Source organism: Mobula birostris, chromosome 4 (assembly GCF_030028105.1).
Source record: "Mobula birostris isolate sMobBir1 chromosome 4, sMobBir1.hap1, whole genome shotgun sequence".
In the NCBI taxonomy this organism is placed as follows: domain Eukaryota; kingdom Metazoa; phylum Chordata; class Chondrichthyes; order Myliobatiformes; family Myliobatidae; genus Mobula; species Mobula birostris.
In genome coordinates, this window is record NC_092373.1 from 108,984,472 (window position 1) to 109,002,780 (window position 18,309).

Consider the following 18,309-nt stretch of genomic DNA (forward strand, 5'->3'; position numbering starts at 1 on the left):
CCATGAACTCCCTGTCGGTTGCCTCCATACGCTCCGGCCTTTGTTTTTTTTTAGTTTTAAGTCCTCCTGCATGACAGCCAAGAGCAATTCCTTTTAAGTTCTTCTACTTTGTAACTGGACAAACGCGCACTAAGTATATTGTTTCCTCTTCGCTTGTTTTCTGTGTGTCCTGCGCATGCCCAGTAGGAGGAGATTCGCCCAAATATCCGCCTAATGTGGACGGAGATATTTTGAAAACGCTTAGTGTGGACCCTATCGTTTTTACTTGAAACCGGCGTTTTCAAAATTATCCGACGTATTGTGGACGTAGCCTAAGACACCCCAACCACCAGGCCGTGGACCGGTACCGGGCCGCAGAGCATGCGCTACCGGGCCGCGAGGAAGCGATATGAGTCAGCTGCACCTTTCCTCATTCCCTGTCACGGCCACCGATCAGCCATTACGCAAGTGAGGTCGTGACCCGCGCGTCATCCGTGTCAGGGCAGGAAAGCGATCAACTCCTCGAGCTTGCAAATGACGACGGGCTGAAAAGTATGTTTGACATAACATCTCTGTCGGCATTTTGGATCAAAGTCAAGGCTAAATATCCTGAGATAGCCACGAAAGCACTGAAAACGTTGCTTTCATTTCCAACATCTGTCTGCGGAGTTTTCTGCAATGAATGCAACGAAAACTAAACTGCGGAATAGACTGGATATAAGGAACCCCCTTCGAGTATCGCCGTCTCCCATCACCCCTCGATGGGACCGTCTTGTTGCAGGGAAACAAACCCAGGGCTCCCACTGATTCAGCGATATTGGTGTGTTGCAATGATTTTATACATTCATACGGGGAAAATACGTGCTGTGTGTTTAATATCCAAATATTACTTAAAATGTTATGATACTATTGACTTATAAGTGACCCAGATAACCATATAACAATTACAGCACGGAAACAGGCCATCTCGGCACTTCTAGTCCGTGCCGAACGCTACTCTCACCTAGTCCCGTCGACCTGCACTCAGCCCATAACCCTCCATTCCTTTCCTGTCCATATACCTATCCAATTTTTCTTTAAATGATCATATCGAACCTGCTTCTGCCACTTCTACTGGAAGTTCGTTCAACACTTCAAGCTCCCCTGATAATTGACTTATCATTATATCCATGCGAGGAAAATATGCGCTGTGTTTAATATTAAATTCGTTAGATAACCCCTTTTGGAAACAAAATGGAGTGTATTACCCACTTATCACCTATATTCCGGTAGTGATTAACACCCAACCCCACAAACAGAATCACCAAAAAGGATTTGCTTGTGGGGGGGGGGGAGGAATCGGCAGGTCACGACGCGCATGCACATTGGTGCCTGCGCAAGGCTTCATGGTCATTGTAGTCTTTTGGGTAAACAACGCATTTGACTGCTACTCTTGTTCGTTGGCAACCCTACCACCCCCCCACCCCCCCCCCCCGGTCGGCCGGTCCACAAGAATATTGTCAATATTAAACCGGTCCGCAGTGCAAAAAAGGTTGGAGACCCCTGGCCTAAAAAACATAAAGATGAGCACTTAAATTGCCTAGGCATAGAATGCTACAGGCCATGTACTGGAAGGTGGGTTCAACACAGATTAATCAGTGTGGACATGGTGTGCTGAATAGCCCATTTCCAAGCTGTATAACGCTATGGCTCTGTCCAAAACCACATACGAATTTATAACATGAAGTATTATTTAAAATTATTTGCATGGCAGTCTATTAATAATCAGAAGAGATTTAGTGCTCCCACATTCCTGGTATGGATTCCTCTGGGAAGGATGGGTGGGTCTATATTCCTTAGACAAGTTTTCTCAGTAAAAAGCACAGGCGGAGAATCTCACCTGGTCCCTCAACACCAGCTCCATAGCAAAGAAAGCCCAGCAGCATCTCAATTTTATGCGAAGGCTGAGAAAAGTCCATCTCCCACCCCCCATCCTCACCACATTCTACAGAGGTTGTATTGAGAGCATCCTGAGCAGCTCTTTTTCCCATATCAAAAGTAGATTAAAATAGAGGATATAGATAGGTCAGGAATATGAGATTTAGAAGGAAACTGAGGGATACCTTTCTCACCCAGAGAGCGGTGAGCATCTGGAATACACAATATGAGAGAGTCACTGAGAGAGTGCCTGGTTTGGAAATTGCACCACCTCGGATCGCAAGACCCTGCAGCGGATAGTGAGGGCAGCTGAGATCATCGGAGTCTCTCTTCCCGCCATTATAGACATTTACACCACACGCTGCATCCGCAAAGCAAACAGCATTATGAAGGACCCCATGCACCCCTCATACAAACTCTTCTCCCTCCTGCCATCTTCCCCCAAGCCATCAGACTCCTCTATACCCAGAGCCTGGACTGACACCAACCTACTGCCAACTATTGTCTTGTTTATTATTTATTGTAATGCCTGCACTGTTTTGTGCACTTTATGCAGTCCTGGGTAGGTCTGTAGTCTGGTGTAGTTTTGTGCTGTTTTACGTAGTTCAGTGTAGTTTTTGTATTGTTTCATGTAGCACCATGGTCCTGAAAAACGTTGTCTCGTTTTTACTATGTACTGTACCAGCAGTTATGGTCAAAATGACAATAAAAAGTGACTTGACTTGACTTGAGGTGCCAGATTCTCTAGATTTGGAAAAGAAATATTGAACTTACCAAATATCCTCACCACCTTCGAGTCCTGAACCATGGAACTACCACAGGAAGCCTGGACTGTGACTTTAATCTGACTGTTCTCACTAAAGCTGGTTATTAAACTGTTTTCCAGAGTGAGATGAGGCTACAAGAGGTGATACAAAAACATGGTGATTATTACATTTTACTACAAGGAAGAGCACTTTATAGGCAAGACACATGAGAAATGACACCCACCTCAAGGCTATCTCCCAGCCACCACTGAAAGACTGTGAGGTTGGAGTTACTGGGCTGCACTAACGCTGTCAGGTTCACTTGCTGTTTTCTACGGACAACTGGCAGTACCTCCAGATGCACAAACTGCAATGGAGCTGAGGAGACCCAGGGAAAATAAATCATCAAAACATCTGCACATGAAAAGGTAGTTTAAAAGCTTTACATACTTCAGTTAATTCATTACATTTCACATGTTGACTTTAAAACAAACTTGATAAAGTTTGAATTTTTGATAGTTTTGTGGAGCATAGTTTGATACAGGTGCAGAAGTCAAAGACAAACTCTTTTCTCTTCTGAGGCAATTTTACAAAATATGGAGTCCAATTATTCCAATATGCAGTCTGAATTATTTTCTGCAGAGAGTCCTATCCCACTTTTAATTAATTTGGCAATAAACTCCCAATTGATATTATAGCTCAAGATCAGCTTAAAATCCAGAGATGCCTTGGGAACCCTTGTGGCTTCCCTTAGAAGGTAAAGCATTGAGTCCGAAATTTTATCCAATACTTGTCCTGCCATTATGTTTATTTATGTATGAGAATTATGCGTACTCGGCAAGTCCAGAATTTAGTGTTCCTTATTGATAGCTCTTAAAATGGTGGTGAACTGCTTTCTTAAAGGGGGTGCCAGGATTGAAGCCCTGCAGCAGATAAATGAACAGTGATACAGATAACTTCCAGGTGAAGGAACAGTGATATGGGTAATTTACAGATGAAGGAACAGTGATAGGGGTAATTTCCAGATGAAGGAACAGTGATATGGGTAATTTCCAGATGAAGGAACAGTGATAGGGGTAATTTCCAGATGAAGGAACAGTGATATGGGTAATTTACAGATGAAGGAACAGTGATAGGGGTAACTTACAGATGAAGGAACAGTGATATGGGTAATTTACAGATGAAGGAACAGTGATACGGGTAATTTTAAGACGGGCATTGCCATGGGACCATTACTGGGGCCTCTAATGCTTGGGGTATTGAGTGCACTACTGCCAAATTTGCTAAAACAGAAGATAAATTATGAGCAGGATGCAAAAAGTCTGCAGAGGATTATTAACTAGATAAGCAAGAAGCTAACAGGTGGAGAAGAATGCAGGAAACAGTGATGTTACGTGTTTTAGAAGAATGAATGAAAAGCAAGTTATCATTTATGCAGAGTGACTCCAATGAGTCCCAATGTATGAAACACAAGAAGTTAGCATGCAGTGACTACAAGCAATCAGGAGGTGGAGGGCTTTTGATGGAACTTTAAAAGGTGCTGCTGAGATTGTACCTCGGGTAACAGCACACAGATCTGGTTTCCTTATTTAAGAAAGGATGTGCTTGCAATCAAAGCAATGTCAACAGGGTTAATTCCTAGATCAAAGGAGGTAACAAATAAAGAAAGACAGAGCTTATACTGATCGGCGTCCAAAAGAATGAAAATTATGCTTTTGAAGCGTACAGAATTCTAGTACAGGTTCATGGAGTGGATGCTGAGAGAATGTCTCTGTGATTATATGTATTGGATTTAGGAGCAGAGTTTCATATTATGGGTTGGCTCTTTAGGATGGAGAAGAGGACAAATTTTTCATCAGATTCATGAATCTTTGGGAGGTATGGATATAGAATCATTGGAGATACATTCAAATCAGATTCTGACATTTAAATTACAAGGAAGTCAAGGGAAATGGGAAGAGAGGGGCAAAGTGGTGTTGAGTTCAAGCCTGTATCCTACTAAATGACAGAGTCCTCTAGGGGTTGACTTCCCATTTATCCTGTATGACATGGAGGGAAGAGTAACTGTCAAGCATTCTAAGGCCGGTAGAGACTGCTGGCCTCCGGTTGGTTCACCACCACCTGCGACAAAAGCTGAGCCAGCTTGGTGAGTGGTGAACAACACTGCAGCCTACCCACCCCAAGTACGCAGAGCTTCTCACTTTTCAATCCCACATTGAAAGATGTGAAGTCTACCATGCTCATAAGCAAGACGAGTCACAAAACAAATTCAACAAAACTAAGTGAAGAAAAGTAATCCCATTTCACCTGTTCTTATTAGACAGTTTGCTCTTAAGGATCAGAACAAATATACATTTTAACAATTATCTGAAGACTTGTGTGGAGGTACAGGGAAATAAGTTTCTCTTTTGTCAAGATTCCTGGTGACAGAAAACTGCTAATTTAGGACTGAAGTATCCAGCTGTGCTTTTTTTCTCTGCGGAAATGTACAGATTCTTCAAAATCAATCCAAAACATACAAATATCCTGATTTTGGGATAAAGTAAAATGTCACTAATTATAACATTACCCTATCTTGTATTTTCTTTTTGAAAAAGATTGTCAAACGTTTTAATGAATATGATAGTGAAATTGTGATTTCACAACTTACAGTTCACCTGAATGTAAACCATGGCTTCGTCAGAGCCTGCAATGTTTTCTGCTTTGACAGAGACACGGTAGATTCCTGGTTTCTCATATCTGTGTTGAATTGGTTCATCCACCAGTGTGCGGTTGACATAAATCGCCTTAAATCCATCTCCAAGATTCACCTGATATGTTGTGTTTAATGTATCACCCTAACAAAAAAAAGTGCCAGAATGAGAGCTCACAAAGGTAGATTAAGAAGAGATTTACTATAGATTTTGTAAGTCTTTCAGACATGATCTATCTCAAATCCTAAAGTCCCTGTTGAATTGTGGCTGATTTTTTCACATATACTGGAAGCATACAATGGTCTCTGTCCTGCAGAGTGCATCTGTTTGTCAATCTCCTCCCTCCCATTCCCAATAGTTTAATGACGTAGCAGCGAGGTATAATGGCTGGAAGCTTTATTATGCTACAATAGTCTTAACATTAGTAATTATCACCCAAAGGTACCTAACTCATAAACTCTTCATTATAAACCTTGAAGAGTTAATAAGATTCAATGACAACAGAATCAGGCTTAGTTAGGGGGCAAACGAAAAGCTTTCTGACATTTAACATTGCATATAAAGAATGGCCACTTGGAGCACTGAATGTTAATGAAGGTCAGTACCTCCATAACAAAGGGAAATGGAAAAATAACTACAGGATAGATAAAGTTTTATATGTTAATTTCTGGATTGTGTATCCAAAACAACATCAGTATACTTTCTAGTGTGAGTGTCACCATTTTAAAAGAAAAACTCTTATAGAAACATGATAAAATTATAAAGGATTTCACTGGCAGATACCACACTTCTTTAATTGTAGATTTTCTTCTAGTTTATAGTTACGGCAAGGAGGAAGGTGTATGGGATGAGTGGGATTCGGTATCAGCCATGGTGGAATGGTGGAGCAGACTTGATGGGCTGAATGGCCTAATTCTGCTCCTATGTCTTATAATCTTATTGGACAGGTTACTATCATAAAGGAGAAGTACATAGAACAACACCCATTCCACTGTATCACACACTGCCACCTGTGCAATTTAAGTTCTTCCAGTCTTTGCAAAGCAAATAAATAGGGATTTTTTGCAAAGATAAGTGTAAGGGGGTTTCGATTTTTATGTTACTGCGAAGGCTAATTAAAATGGCGTTTTTATGTTAACCTGGGGAATGCGGCTTTGTTGTGCTTTAACGCTGAGAAAGTTTGCGCTAGCAGCTTATTGTGGTTTAGAGTGTGATAAGAGAATGCTATTAACCAATTGGGATAGTTGTTATGGTTTTGGTGTATTTGAAGATACTGTATGCGCGGGGTTTTGGGGAGAAGGCAGGAGAGCGAGACAGAGGATGGACCAGGTGCTGTGAGTCCGCTAACGGGGTCGGACCCCGAGCGGGACGTTCGGCGAGGAGACAGAGACGGACTCGGACTCGTGTGGAGCGTCTGGTCGACCACCGTTGTTGGTCCCAGGCGGCCGGTCGAGGTGGTCCGAGGGGGTCGCAGGGTGAAGAAGAAGGTCCTTGAGCTCCAACGGTTTTTGTGCACGAAGAGATTGAACTTTGATAAGTGTGGCGCCTTTTATTTTCCTTTTATATTTTATTCTCTTTTAATTATATAGTTCCAGTAATATCTATAAACTGTAAATCATTTAATTGCATCTGGTGTATTGTCTGTTATTTGGGGGGGGGGGTACCTCACACAGCATCCACACAAACGAATTACCCAGTTTGGCGGGGCCGAGGCTGTTTCCCTAGATGACAGCGAGCCGAGCGACCCTGAGGGTGGCCGGGGGGCTACTTAAGGAATATCCAGAAGGAGTTATAACCATTCTGCTTCCAAATTACATAATCATGTCACTGCAAATTGTGCTGTTCAACTAGGTTTTTGTCAGAGAAATAACAACGTGTTGACATCAAATGGACAAGACCATAAGATATAGGAGCAGAATTAGGTCATTTGGCCCATCGAGTCTGCTCTGCCATTTCATCACTGCTGATCCAATTTTCCTTTCAGCCCTAATGTCCTGCCTTCTCCCCATATCCTTTCATTCCCTGACCAATCAAAAATTTATCAACTTCTGCCTTAAATATACATTACAACTTGGCCTCCACAGCTGCTTATGGCAACAAATTCCACAGATTCACCACTCTCTGTTAAAAGAAATGCTCACCATCTGTGTTCTAAAAGGACACCCCTCTATTCCAAGGCTGTGTCCTCTGGTCTTAGACGCTCTCACCAGAGGAAACATCCTCACCATATCCACTCTGTTGAGGCCTTACACCGTTCAATAGCTTTCAATGAGTTCACTCCTCATTCTTCTGAATCCTGGAGAATACAAGCCCAGAGCCATCAAACACTCTTCATATGACGAGCTATTTAATCCTGGAATCATTTTCATGAACCTCCTTTGAATCCTTTCCTGTTTCCGCATATCCTTTCTTCAATAAGGGGCCTAAAATGGCTCGTAAATCTCCAAGTGAGGCCTCACCATTGCTTTATAAAGTCTCAACATTACATCCTTGCTTTTATATTCTCGTCCTGTTAAAATGAATGCTAACATTGCATTTGCCTTCCTCACCACTGACTCAACCTGCAAATTAACCTTTAGGGAATCTTGCACAAGGACTCCCAAGTCCCTTTTCACCTCAGTTTTTTTGTACTTTCTCTCCATTTAGAAAATAGTCTCTTAAAAGACCCTATCGTATCTGCCTCCACCTCTGTCGCCGGCAGCCCATTCCACACACTCACCACTCTCTGCGTAAAAATCTTACCCCTGACATCTCCTCTGTACCTACTTCCAAGCACTTTAAAACTGTGCCCTCTCGTGTTAGCCATTTTCAGTCCGGGAAAAAGCCTCTGACTATCCACACGATCAATGCCTCTCATCATCTTATATACCTCTACTAGGTCATCTCTCATCCTCTGCCGCTCCAAGGAGAACAGGCTAAGTTCACTCAACCTATTCTCAAGGGCATGCTCCCCAATCCAGGCAACATCCTTGTAAATCTCCTCTGCACCCTTTCTATGGTTTCCACATCCTTCCTGTAGTGAGGTGACCAGAACTGAGCACAGTACTCCAAGTGGGGTCTGACCAGGGTCCTATATAGCTGTAACAACCTCTCGGCTCTTAACTCAATCCCACGATTGATGAAGACCAATGCATCGTATGCCTCCTTAACCACAGAGACAACCTGCGCAGCTGCTTTGAGCATCCTATGGACTCTGACCCTAAGATCACTCTGATCCTCCAAGCGTCTTACCATTAATACTATATTGTGCCATCATATTTGACCTACCAAAATGAACTACCTCACAATTATCTGGGTTGAACTCCATCTGCCACTTCTCAGCCCAGCTTTACATCCTATCAATGTCCCGCTGTAACCTCTGACAGTCCTTCACACTATCTACAACACGCCCAACCTTTGTGTCATCAGGAAATTTACTAACCGATCCCTCCACTCCATCACCCAGGTCATTTATAAAAATCATGAGGAGAAGGGGTCCCAGAACAGATCCCTGAGGCACACCACTGGTGACCGACCTCCATGCAGAATATGACCCGTCTACAACCACTCTTTGCCTTCTGTGGGCAAGCCAGTTATGGATCCACAAAGCAATGCCCTCTTGGATCCCGTGCCTCCTTACTTTCTTAACAAGCCTTGCATGGGGTACCTTATCAAATGCCGTGCTGAGATCCACATACACTACATCTACTGCTCTACCTTCATCAATGTGATTAGTCACATCCTCAAAAAATTCAATCAGGCTTGTAAAGGCACGACCTGCCTTTCACAAAGCCATGCAAGGTTTTCCTTTGAGGAAACCATGCTGACTACAGCATATTTTATCATGCGCCTCCAAGTACCCTGAGATCTCATCCTTAATAATCGATTCCAACATCTTCCCAGCCACTGAGGTCAAACTAACTGGCCTATAGTTTCCTTCTTTTGCCTCTCTCCCTCTCGAAGAGTAGAGTGACATTTGCAATTTTTCAGTCTTCCAGAACCATTCCAGAATCTAGTGATTCTTCAAAGATCACTACTAATGCCTCCATGTAAGTTCGACAAAAAATCATGCCAACATTTTCTCATTCTATTTTCTACTGTTGTAAGCTCATTTAAACAATCTTCTCAGAAAACAAATATTGTTCAAAAATTAGTTTGCATCAATAAAAAATAGCAGACGGAGGCTGAGGTCAGGCTCAAACCTGGGTCCCTGAAGCTTTGAGGCAGCAGCGCTAATTGGTGGTCCACTGAACCCACATTGTTAATTTAGTGGATGTTAATGTGAGGAAAGGCACTATTTTTGCACTTCTAGTACAATGTGAACATCTGGCATTTACCACCACCACTCTGCAACCCCGCCTCCCTCAGATCCCACCGACGGCTCCTGGGCCCTCAGAGGCTCCATCTTCCTCTCACCCCAACCCTCCCCTCTCCAGTGACACCCCTCCCCCCTCTGATCCCACTTCTCATTCGTGCCAGGTTTTTACCATCCCCTCTGACCTTCAACTCTCTGAGACAGAACGCTCTGTCTTCAGTAAGGGCCTCACCTTTGTCCCCATTCGCCCACACCTCAGCGAGTTCCGCGTTCGCCATGACGCGGAACTCTTCTTCCGCCGGCTCCGTCTCCGAGCCTACTTCTTCGGCAAGGATTCTCCCACCCCCACCGGTGACTCCTTCTCCCATCTTCAACCCTCCTCCTCTTCATGGACACTCCGCTCTGATCTTCTGCCTGCTCTGGATCTCTTTATTGCTAACTGCCGATGGGACATCAGCTGTCTCAAACTTCACCGCACCTTGTTCTCTTCCAACCTTTCTCCTTCCGAACGCTCTGCTCTCTGCTCCTCTGCACTAATCCTAACCTTACTAGAAAACCCGCTGATAAGGGGGGTGCTGTTGTAGTCTGGCGTACTGACCTCTACCTTACCGAGGCACAGCAAAAACTCGTGGATACCTGCTCTTATTTACCTCTCGATTGTGACCCCATTAAGGAGCATCAGGTTATTGTCTCCCACACCATCACCGACTTTATCCGCTCAGGGGATCTCCCATCCACTGCTACCAACCTTATAGTTCCCACCCCACCACTTCCCGTTTCTACCTCCTATCCAAGATCCACAAACCTGCCTGTCCAGGTAGGCCCATTGTCTCAGCTTGCTCCTGCCCCACCGAACGCACTTCTGCATACCTCGACACGGTTTTATCCCCCCTTGTTCAATCCCTTCCTACCTATGTTCATGACACTTCTCACGCTTGAAACTTTTTGATGGTTTTAAGTTCCCTGGCCCCCACCGCTTTATTTTCACCATGGATGTCCAGTCCCTATATACTTCCATCCCCCATCAGGAAGGTCTCAAAGCTCTCCGGTTCTTTTTGGATTCCAGACCTAACCAGTTCCCCCCTACCACCAAACAACAGGAATTCTGCAGATGCTGGAAATTCAAGCAACACACATCAAAGTTGCTGGTGAACGCAGCAGGCCAGGCAGCATCTGTAGGAAGAGGTGCAGTCGACGTTTCAGGCCGAGACCCTTCGTCAGGACCCTACCACCACTCTGCTCTGTCTAGCGGAATTAATCCTTACTCTTAATAATTTCTCCTTTGGCTCCTCCCACTTCCTCCAAACTAAAGGTGTAGCCATGGGCACCCGTATGGGTCCTAGCTATGCCTGCCTTTTTGTTGGTTTTGTGGAACAGTCTATGTTCCAAACCCACTTTTCCTTCGCTACATCGACGACGGCATTGGCGCTGCTTCCTGCACGCATGCTGAGCTCATTGACTTCATTAACTTGCCTCCAACTTTCACCCTGCCCTCAAGTTTACCTGGTCCATTTCCGACACCTCCCTCCCCTTTCTAGATCTTTCTGTCTCTATCTCTGGAGACAGCTTATCTACTGATGTCTACTATAAGCCTACTGACTCTCACAGCTATCTGGACTATTCCTCTTCTCAACCTGTCTCTTGCAAAAATGCCATCCCCTTCTCACAATTCTTCCGTCTCCGCCGCATTTGCTCTCAGGATGAGGCTTTTCATTCCAGGACGAGGGAGATGTCCTCCTTTTTTTTAAAGAAAGGGGCTTCCCTTCCTCCACCATCAACTCTGCTCTCAAACGCATCTCTCCCATTTCACGCACATCTGTTCTCACTCCATCCTCCCACCACCCACTAGGAATAGGGTTCCCCTTGTCCTCACCTACCACTCCACCAGCCTCCGGGTCCAACATATTATTCTCCGTAACTTCCGCCACCTCCAACGGGATCCCACCACTAAGCACATCTTTCCCTCCCGCCCCCCCTGCTTTCCACAGGGATCACTCCCTACGCGACTCCCTTGTCCATTGGTCCCCCCCATCCCTCCCCACCGATCTCCCTTCTGGCACTTATCCTTGTAACTGGAACAAGTGCTACACATGCCCTTACACTTCCTCCCTTACCACCATTCAGGGTCCCAGACAGTCCTTCCAAGTGAGGCAACACTTCACCTGTGAGTCGGCTGGGGTGATATACTGCGTCCGGTGCTCCTGATGTGGCCTTCTATACATTGGCGAGACCCGACGCAGACTGGGATATCGTTTCGCTGAACACCTACGCTCTGTCCGCCAGAGAAAGCAGGATCTCCCAGTGGCCACACATTTTAATTCTACGTCCCATTCCCATTCTGATATGTCTATCCACGGCCTCCTCTACTGTAAAGATGAAGCCACAATCAGGTTGGACGAACAATACCTTATATTCCGTCTGGGTAGCCTCCAACCTGATGGCATGAACATTGACTTCTCTAACTTCCGCTAATGCCCCATCTGTTATTTATTTATATACACACATTCTTTTTCTCTCTCTCCTTTTTCTCCCTCTGCCTCTCTCACTATACCCCTTGCCCATCCTCTGGGTTTTTCCCCCCTGATCCCCCTAGGCCTCCTGTCCCATGATCCTCTCATATCCCTTTTGCCAATCAACCATCCAGCTCTTGGCTCCATCCCTCCCCCTCCTGCCTTCTCCTATCATTTTGGATCTCCCCCTCCCCTTCCCACTTTCAAATCTCTTACTAACTCTTCCTTCAGTTAGTCCTGATGAAGGGTTTCAGCCCAAAATGTCGACTGTACCTCTTCCTATAGATGCTGCCTGACCTGCTGCGTTCACCAGCAACTTTTATGTGTGTTATCTGGCATTTACCGATTAGTTCTGTCTAGCCTGTTGGTCCGTCAGTCAGTACACATATATATCTATTCTCACTCTAGTCCAGCTGGCACAACAATATTTTTTGTAATTGTGAACTACAAAAAGTTTTACTTTCAATCAAAGGAGATTTTACTTCAGGCACCTTCATTTGAGACTATGTTAGTGCTGCTCTTATTTTATTGCTGACTTTGGACACAAAAAGCTCTAGCATGCGATCCCAGTCCATTGTTAACCCTATTTCCCTAAATGAACATCAAGCAGGTGTGTGTACAGACATTTATAGGTATGGATTAGAATAAATGCCACAGGAAATGACTAAGAGCAGAGGCAGATCAGAAAGAATTATTTTAACTTGTTTCCTGATTTTACAGTCTTAATAAGCTTTATTTTGAATTACACAATTCCAAAAATATAGGTCTGCTACTTCAGTTTACTACATTTTTGAAAGCTCTGATTTCCTACTGCAATGATCAGCCAATTGTTGCCTGATTCTTCAAAATATTTACCGTGTTCTAATTGCTATTTACTTTGTAAATCTAAATAAGTTGGGAGAAGCAACTTAACATTTCAATGAAGATTCTTGCAAAAAAATACACAATTAGGTTACACATATTCTGATGCTGGCATTATAGAAATTTTGTTACAAAAACAAAATCTAAATTTGGAAAATGATTTGTCAACTGAAGGATACCATATTCACAAAGGAAGTTCTGATGACTTTTGCATCATTTTCAGCTGTGTACAGTTACAAACCAGAACAATATTGGAATCTTTAGCCCATTCTGAGACTATTAATAGAATGTTGTGATCATCATAAAAAAATACATATATATATTTTTTATCCCTGACAACTATAATCAAAGGTAGCAGCTGTGATCTTGTTAACACATGCAGTTGATTTTATTCCTGTAATTTACGTCAGAGTTACAGCTGATGCGAAGGCTCTCTGTAATTGATTCTACTTGCTGGCATAAATTGGAAATGCATACTTCCAGATGAATGCTCATGCATTTTTGCATGGATTTTAATGCTAGATTTTATCAGGATTTTCAAAGGAAAGTGGATAGAATATATGAAGTTGTAAATATCCCCATCCCAGCTATCATGGTCACTGCCACATCTCACACCCACTTTTTCATAGAGCATAGAAATCTACAGCACAATACAGGCCCTTCGGCCCACAATGTTGTGCTGACCATGTAACTCGTTTTTCTGGCTCCAAATGCAATAAGTCCAATCAGGAATGCAACCTTCAGCCCATCAATAGCTCAGGCGATGTGAAACCTGTGGTAGTTTGTGGAATTACTCAGTACCCAAACAAAAACCGATTGATCCTTGTGTGTATGTCTCCATTCAACATGTATATCCATTGCCTAACAGTCTGAACAGCTCTTTCAGCAATACTGTTTGATGATGGGTGGTAAGGGGACATACGTAGCAACCAAACTCCATTGTCATGTTAAAAGTAATTTAAATTCCTTACTTGTAACACGGGACCATTATCACAGACGACAGTATCAGACATTCCATATGCACATAATAGTGTGTGTAAAATGTTTATCATCAACCGGCTGGTCGAAGTTTTCACCACTTTGGTCTCGATCCATTTAGAATGCACATCAACAACCACTAATAGCATGTGGACCTGCGCAGTCTACGTGTAAATGTCTCCAGGGTTCGGTTGGCCAATGCTATGGGAGTGTTTAAAGGTCGAGGCTGCTGGCATGGGTCGCATGCACAGACAATGTGCTCAATGTCATCATCAATTTTCAGCCACCAAATGTAATCCCAGGCTAGTGCCTCCAGTAGGTACTTTTAATGTCAGAGAAATGTATACAATATACATCCTGAAATTCTTTTTCTTCGCAAACATCCACAAAAACAGAGAACTGCCTCAAAGAATGAATGACAGTTAAAAGCCCAAAGCCCTCCTCCCACACACGGACAGCAGCAAGGCAATGACCCCCCTCCTTCACCAGCAAACAAGCATCAGCACCCTCCTCCTCCACTCAAGCTTGCAGCAAAGCATCAATAAAGACAGACTTGCAGTATCCCAAAATCTACTGGTTCACCTGATAATTTGACATACCACAGGCTTTTTTCCAGTTGGGAAACGTTACTGATTTCTGTAGTGCAGATACTGTATTTAGTACCATTGGGACAGAGGCAGAGAAAGTATTAACCAGGGTTCTTTATTACAAAAATAATTATCAGATAGTAAATGAGAATATCAGAACCATGAGAAAGCCCTGAGATATCCTGAAGTGTGCCCTTTTGACCTAGATTCCCCTACCATGGGAAGTAACTTTGCCATATCTAATCTGTTCAGGCCTTTTAAAATTTGGAATGTTTCTCTGAGATCCCCCCCACCCCCCCATTCTCCTGAACTCCAGGGAATACAGCCCAAGAGCTGCCAGACATTCCTCATACAGTAACCCTTTCATTCCTGGAATTATTCTCGTGAATCTTTTCTGAACCCTCTCCAATGTCAGTATATCCTTTCCAAAATAAGGAGCTCAAAACTGCACAAAATACTCCAAGTGTAGTCTCACGAGTGTCTAAAAGAGCCTCAACATCACATCCCTGCTCTTATATTCTCTCCCTCTAGAACTTTCTACATTTCAAAGATGTGGATTTTAGTGAATTGCCAAAAAATACTACAAATTATCATCTTTTAAGTGGTAGGGGTCAAGGCTTTATACTGAGGGCAGAACATTCACAGTAACAACATTATCAGGTTCTGTTGCTCTTGAATCAGAATCTTTATAAAGGACATTTTAGTAAAAGTATTATCTTCACTTTGACTTTGTCTCATTGCTGCATGTTAGTCTGATTTACTTAAAAAGCAAAAGGAAATAACTGAATTTCTCTAATCACTAGCTGGGTAATTGCACTGGAAGTTGCAGCTTTAAAACTAAGAGGGTTCCTGGATCAGTCTGTTGTCTGCAATAAAGTAGCCTGTTTCACTAAGGATGGAAATGATACAGTTAATAGACCACTGACAGTGTGTGCACTGACTCACAAACAGATAATCAAAAATGTGATGAATGACAAAAGGGCAAACTACAAGGGGTACATTTTTTAAAAGTGATGTTACTTGTGTTCTATAGACTGTTGCTGGTGAACGCAGCAGGCCAGGCAGCATCTCTAGGAAGAGGTGCAGTCGCTGTTTCAGGCCGAGACCCTTCGTCAGGATGCTGCCTGGCCTGCTGCGTTCACCAGCAACTTTTATGTGTGTTGCTTGAATTTCCAGCATCTGCAGAATTCCTGTTGTTTGCATTCTATAGACTGTATTTGCTTTGACAAAAATAGTCCAACGGCTAAGATTACCAAATGGTAATAATTACAGAATATATGCATTTGAACTTAATTGCATTAACTGGCTGTTGATGTACAATAGGTAAATTATCTATGTATGCTTAATCATTATAAGTATTGATCCACATTAATTGCATTGACACTAATTACTTAATTGATCCCTACTTTAAAAGTAAGGGGTCAATTAAATAATGATTGATAATGTTTCAGCTGTGTAATGATGGAAATAAAACTACACTTACACTTAACTGATGAATGTACTCGTTCTTTGTGAAAGCTAAACAAGAATATCAAGATGCAACAAACAAAGAAACAAAGGAAAGGTCTCAGATATAGGCTCTTGACCTGAAACATTGACTGTCCATTTCTCTCCATAGGTGCTGTCTGATCTGCTGAATTCCTCCAGCTCTTTGTCTGTTGTTCCAGATTCCAACATCTGCAACCTCTTGTATCTCCTAACAATATCCACTTTTTTGTATTAGTATGCATCTTATGTTGTTAAGGAGTATTTTGGATTTATGCGAATATAGCAAATATTAATTCAAACAAGAATCAGTCTTCAGTTCTTACTTTAAATTGTAAATTGAAAGCAGAAAATAGAAGTTAAAAGCAGACCAAGAGTTATGGTTTGCAAAATGGTGACAATATGCATCAGCCAAATGATAAGACAATGGGGTTGTATTAATTGGCCTGCATCTAACCAGGCCACATGAGCTAAGTTATTTGCACCACTGTGACATGAGTTCAAGCTGCCAGATCAGGCTGATGTTGTTACTGAGCATATCAATCTTTGTCACAGGTATAGTTGCAATCAATAGCTGATCTATTGTGGACTCAGAAGTCAGTTTGCACAAACACTACTCTTGGGCAACTGGCTCTCTGTCTTCATAAGTTTTTAAGAGTATGTGTCAATTAGTTTGTCCCAACAGGGGTGTTCGAACATTCAGAGATGTTTCCCACTGTAGATATGTAATGCAGAGGAAGCACTGTCAACCCAAAATATTGGGGTAGATGATGTCATTGTAATTATGGAATAATCTCTATTAAATTTGATTTTAAGGGTATAAAAATGAAATGTACTTTTAGTTTGAGAGAGTCTACTGTGAGTGTCTCCAGAAGAATGCCAGCTTGTTGCAATGAATAAAGACTTCCATATCACCTGTTTCACTGTCACTCTGCTGACTTCACTCACAGTCACAACATTATATTAATTGGATAATAAAACTATAATTATATTCATCTACAATCAGAAAAGCACTGTTACCTGACTTTGAGATATCAAGAATGTAACATCGTCGCCAGGGTTGACTGCTAGCCTTTCTCCTTTTGTGACTATACGGAGCCCTCTGGGAGCCATTAGTGGGCATCGGAGCTGCATGGAACCTTGCCTTTTGTCCAAACCACCTTTACAGACGTTGAGTGCCACCTTCCTGTAACTGCCCAACACATGGAATGTTTAAGCCTTCAGACCAATATATACAATTACACATATCCCACACATTAAGTATAGAGATAGAGTGGAGGAGAGGGAAATTAGCACACTGAATACTTTATGCATGTCCCTCTGTATCTTTCTTCCTGCCAATTAGATTTTTTTTCCCAGGATGTTTCCTAGTCTAGAATGAAAAGTACTAATCAAAATTACTTCAAAGCAGCGGCTTTGACAATTTCACAGCCAGTCATGAGTTTCTGAATGAAAACAAGCCATCAGCAGGTTGATCAACACCTAAAGTGTCACTTTCTTTTGCAGAAACACCTCAGAATGAAGCACATGTCATTTCCGTGACTGCTTTGCGTTGGTGTCAAAATGTTTCATATTTGAATCAAGATCATGGAGCATTAGAACAGATCAGGAATTCTGCATGTACAATGTCCACATTGCCCTCCATGATGTACACTAGCACTACCGTTGCCTCTGAAAGTGATACTACATATGCTGACGCCAGATATAGAGTGGATTCCAGTCAATTCGGATACATTAGAACCAGTACATTTTGCCCAATTATTGGGCTGCCCCAATCAGTCAAAGTTTCATGGAAATGGTTTAAAAGACAAACTGAGTAACAGATTATGTATTTAAGTGAAAGACAAAACTAATTAAAACATAAACAATACTCATGCAATACTACAAAACTATGTATTAGTTCCTAATGCGTATTGACGGAGGAATTCATCGCCATCTCGTTCTTTTTGACTGTGCTAAGCAGCTGTATGGAGCTCTTCAGTGCATCTTCAATCTGAGTCTCAGCCTGGAAAGGGTCCCGACTGTGGAAAACATCACGTGTCGTGCCAGTGCCCAAGAAAGGCTGACAGAAAGTCTTGAATGACTACTGTCCAGTGGTCCTGACCTCACACATCATGATGACCTTGGTTCTGGCTGACCCCAATCCCTGATCAGATCAGCTCTCAACCCCCTGCAGTTTGCCCACCAAGAATCTCATTGAAGTCAATGATGCTGTCATCTTCCTGCTGAACAGAGCCTACTCCCGTTTGGATAAGCAGG

At 42.8% G+C, this 18,309-nt stretch overlaps 1 protein-coding gene across 3 annotated transcripts in view; it reads right to left on the reverse strand.

The window, feature by feature from the left end:
- Window positions 1–18,309, reverse strand: part of sorcs2 (sortilin-related VPS10 domain containing receptor 2) — a 729,701-nt gene that overhangs the window by 42,919 nt on the left and 668,473 nt on the right. For all 3 annotated transcript variants that reach the window (XM_072255908.1, XM_072255907.1, XM_072255909.1), the window contains exons 18-21: window positions 17,071–17,242; window positions 5,293–5,479; window positions 2,887–3,020; window positions 2,671–2,794 (exon numbers count right to left, since the gene is read on the reverse strand). In XM_072255908.1, coding sequence (XP_072112009.1) covers window positions 2,671–2,794; window positions 2,887–3,020; window positions 5,293–5,479; window positions 17,071–17,242 — 617 coding nt within the window. The remainder of the gene's footprint in view (window positions 1–2,670; window positions 2,795–2,886; window positions 3,021–5,292; window positions 5,480–17,070; window positions 17,243–18,309) is intronic.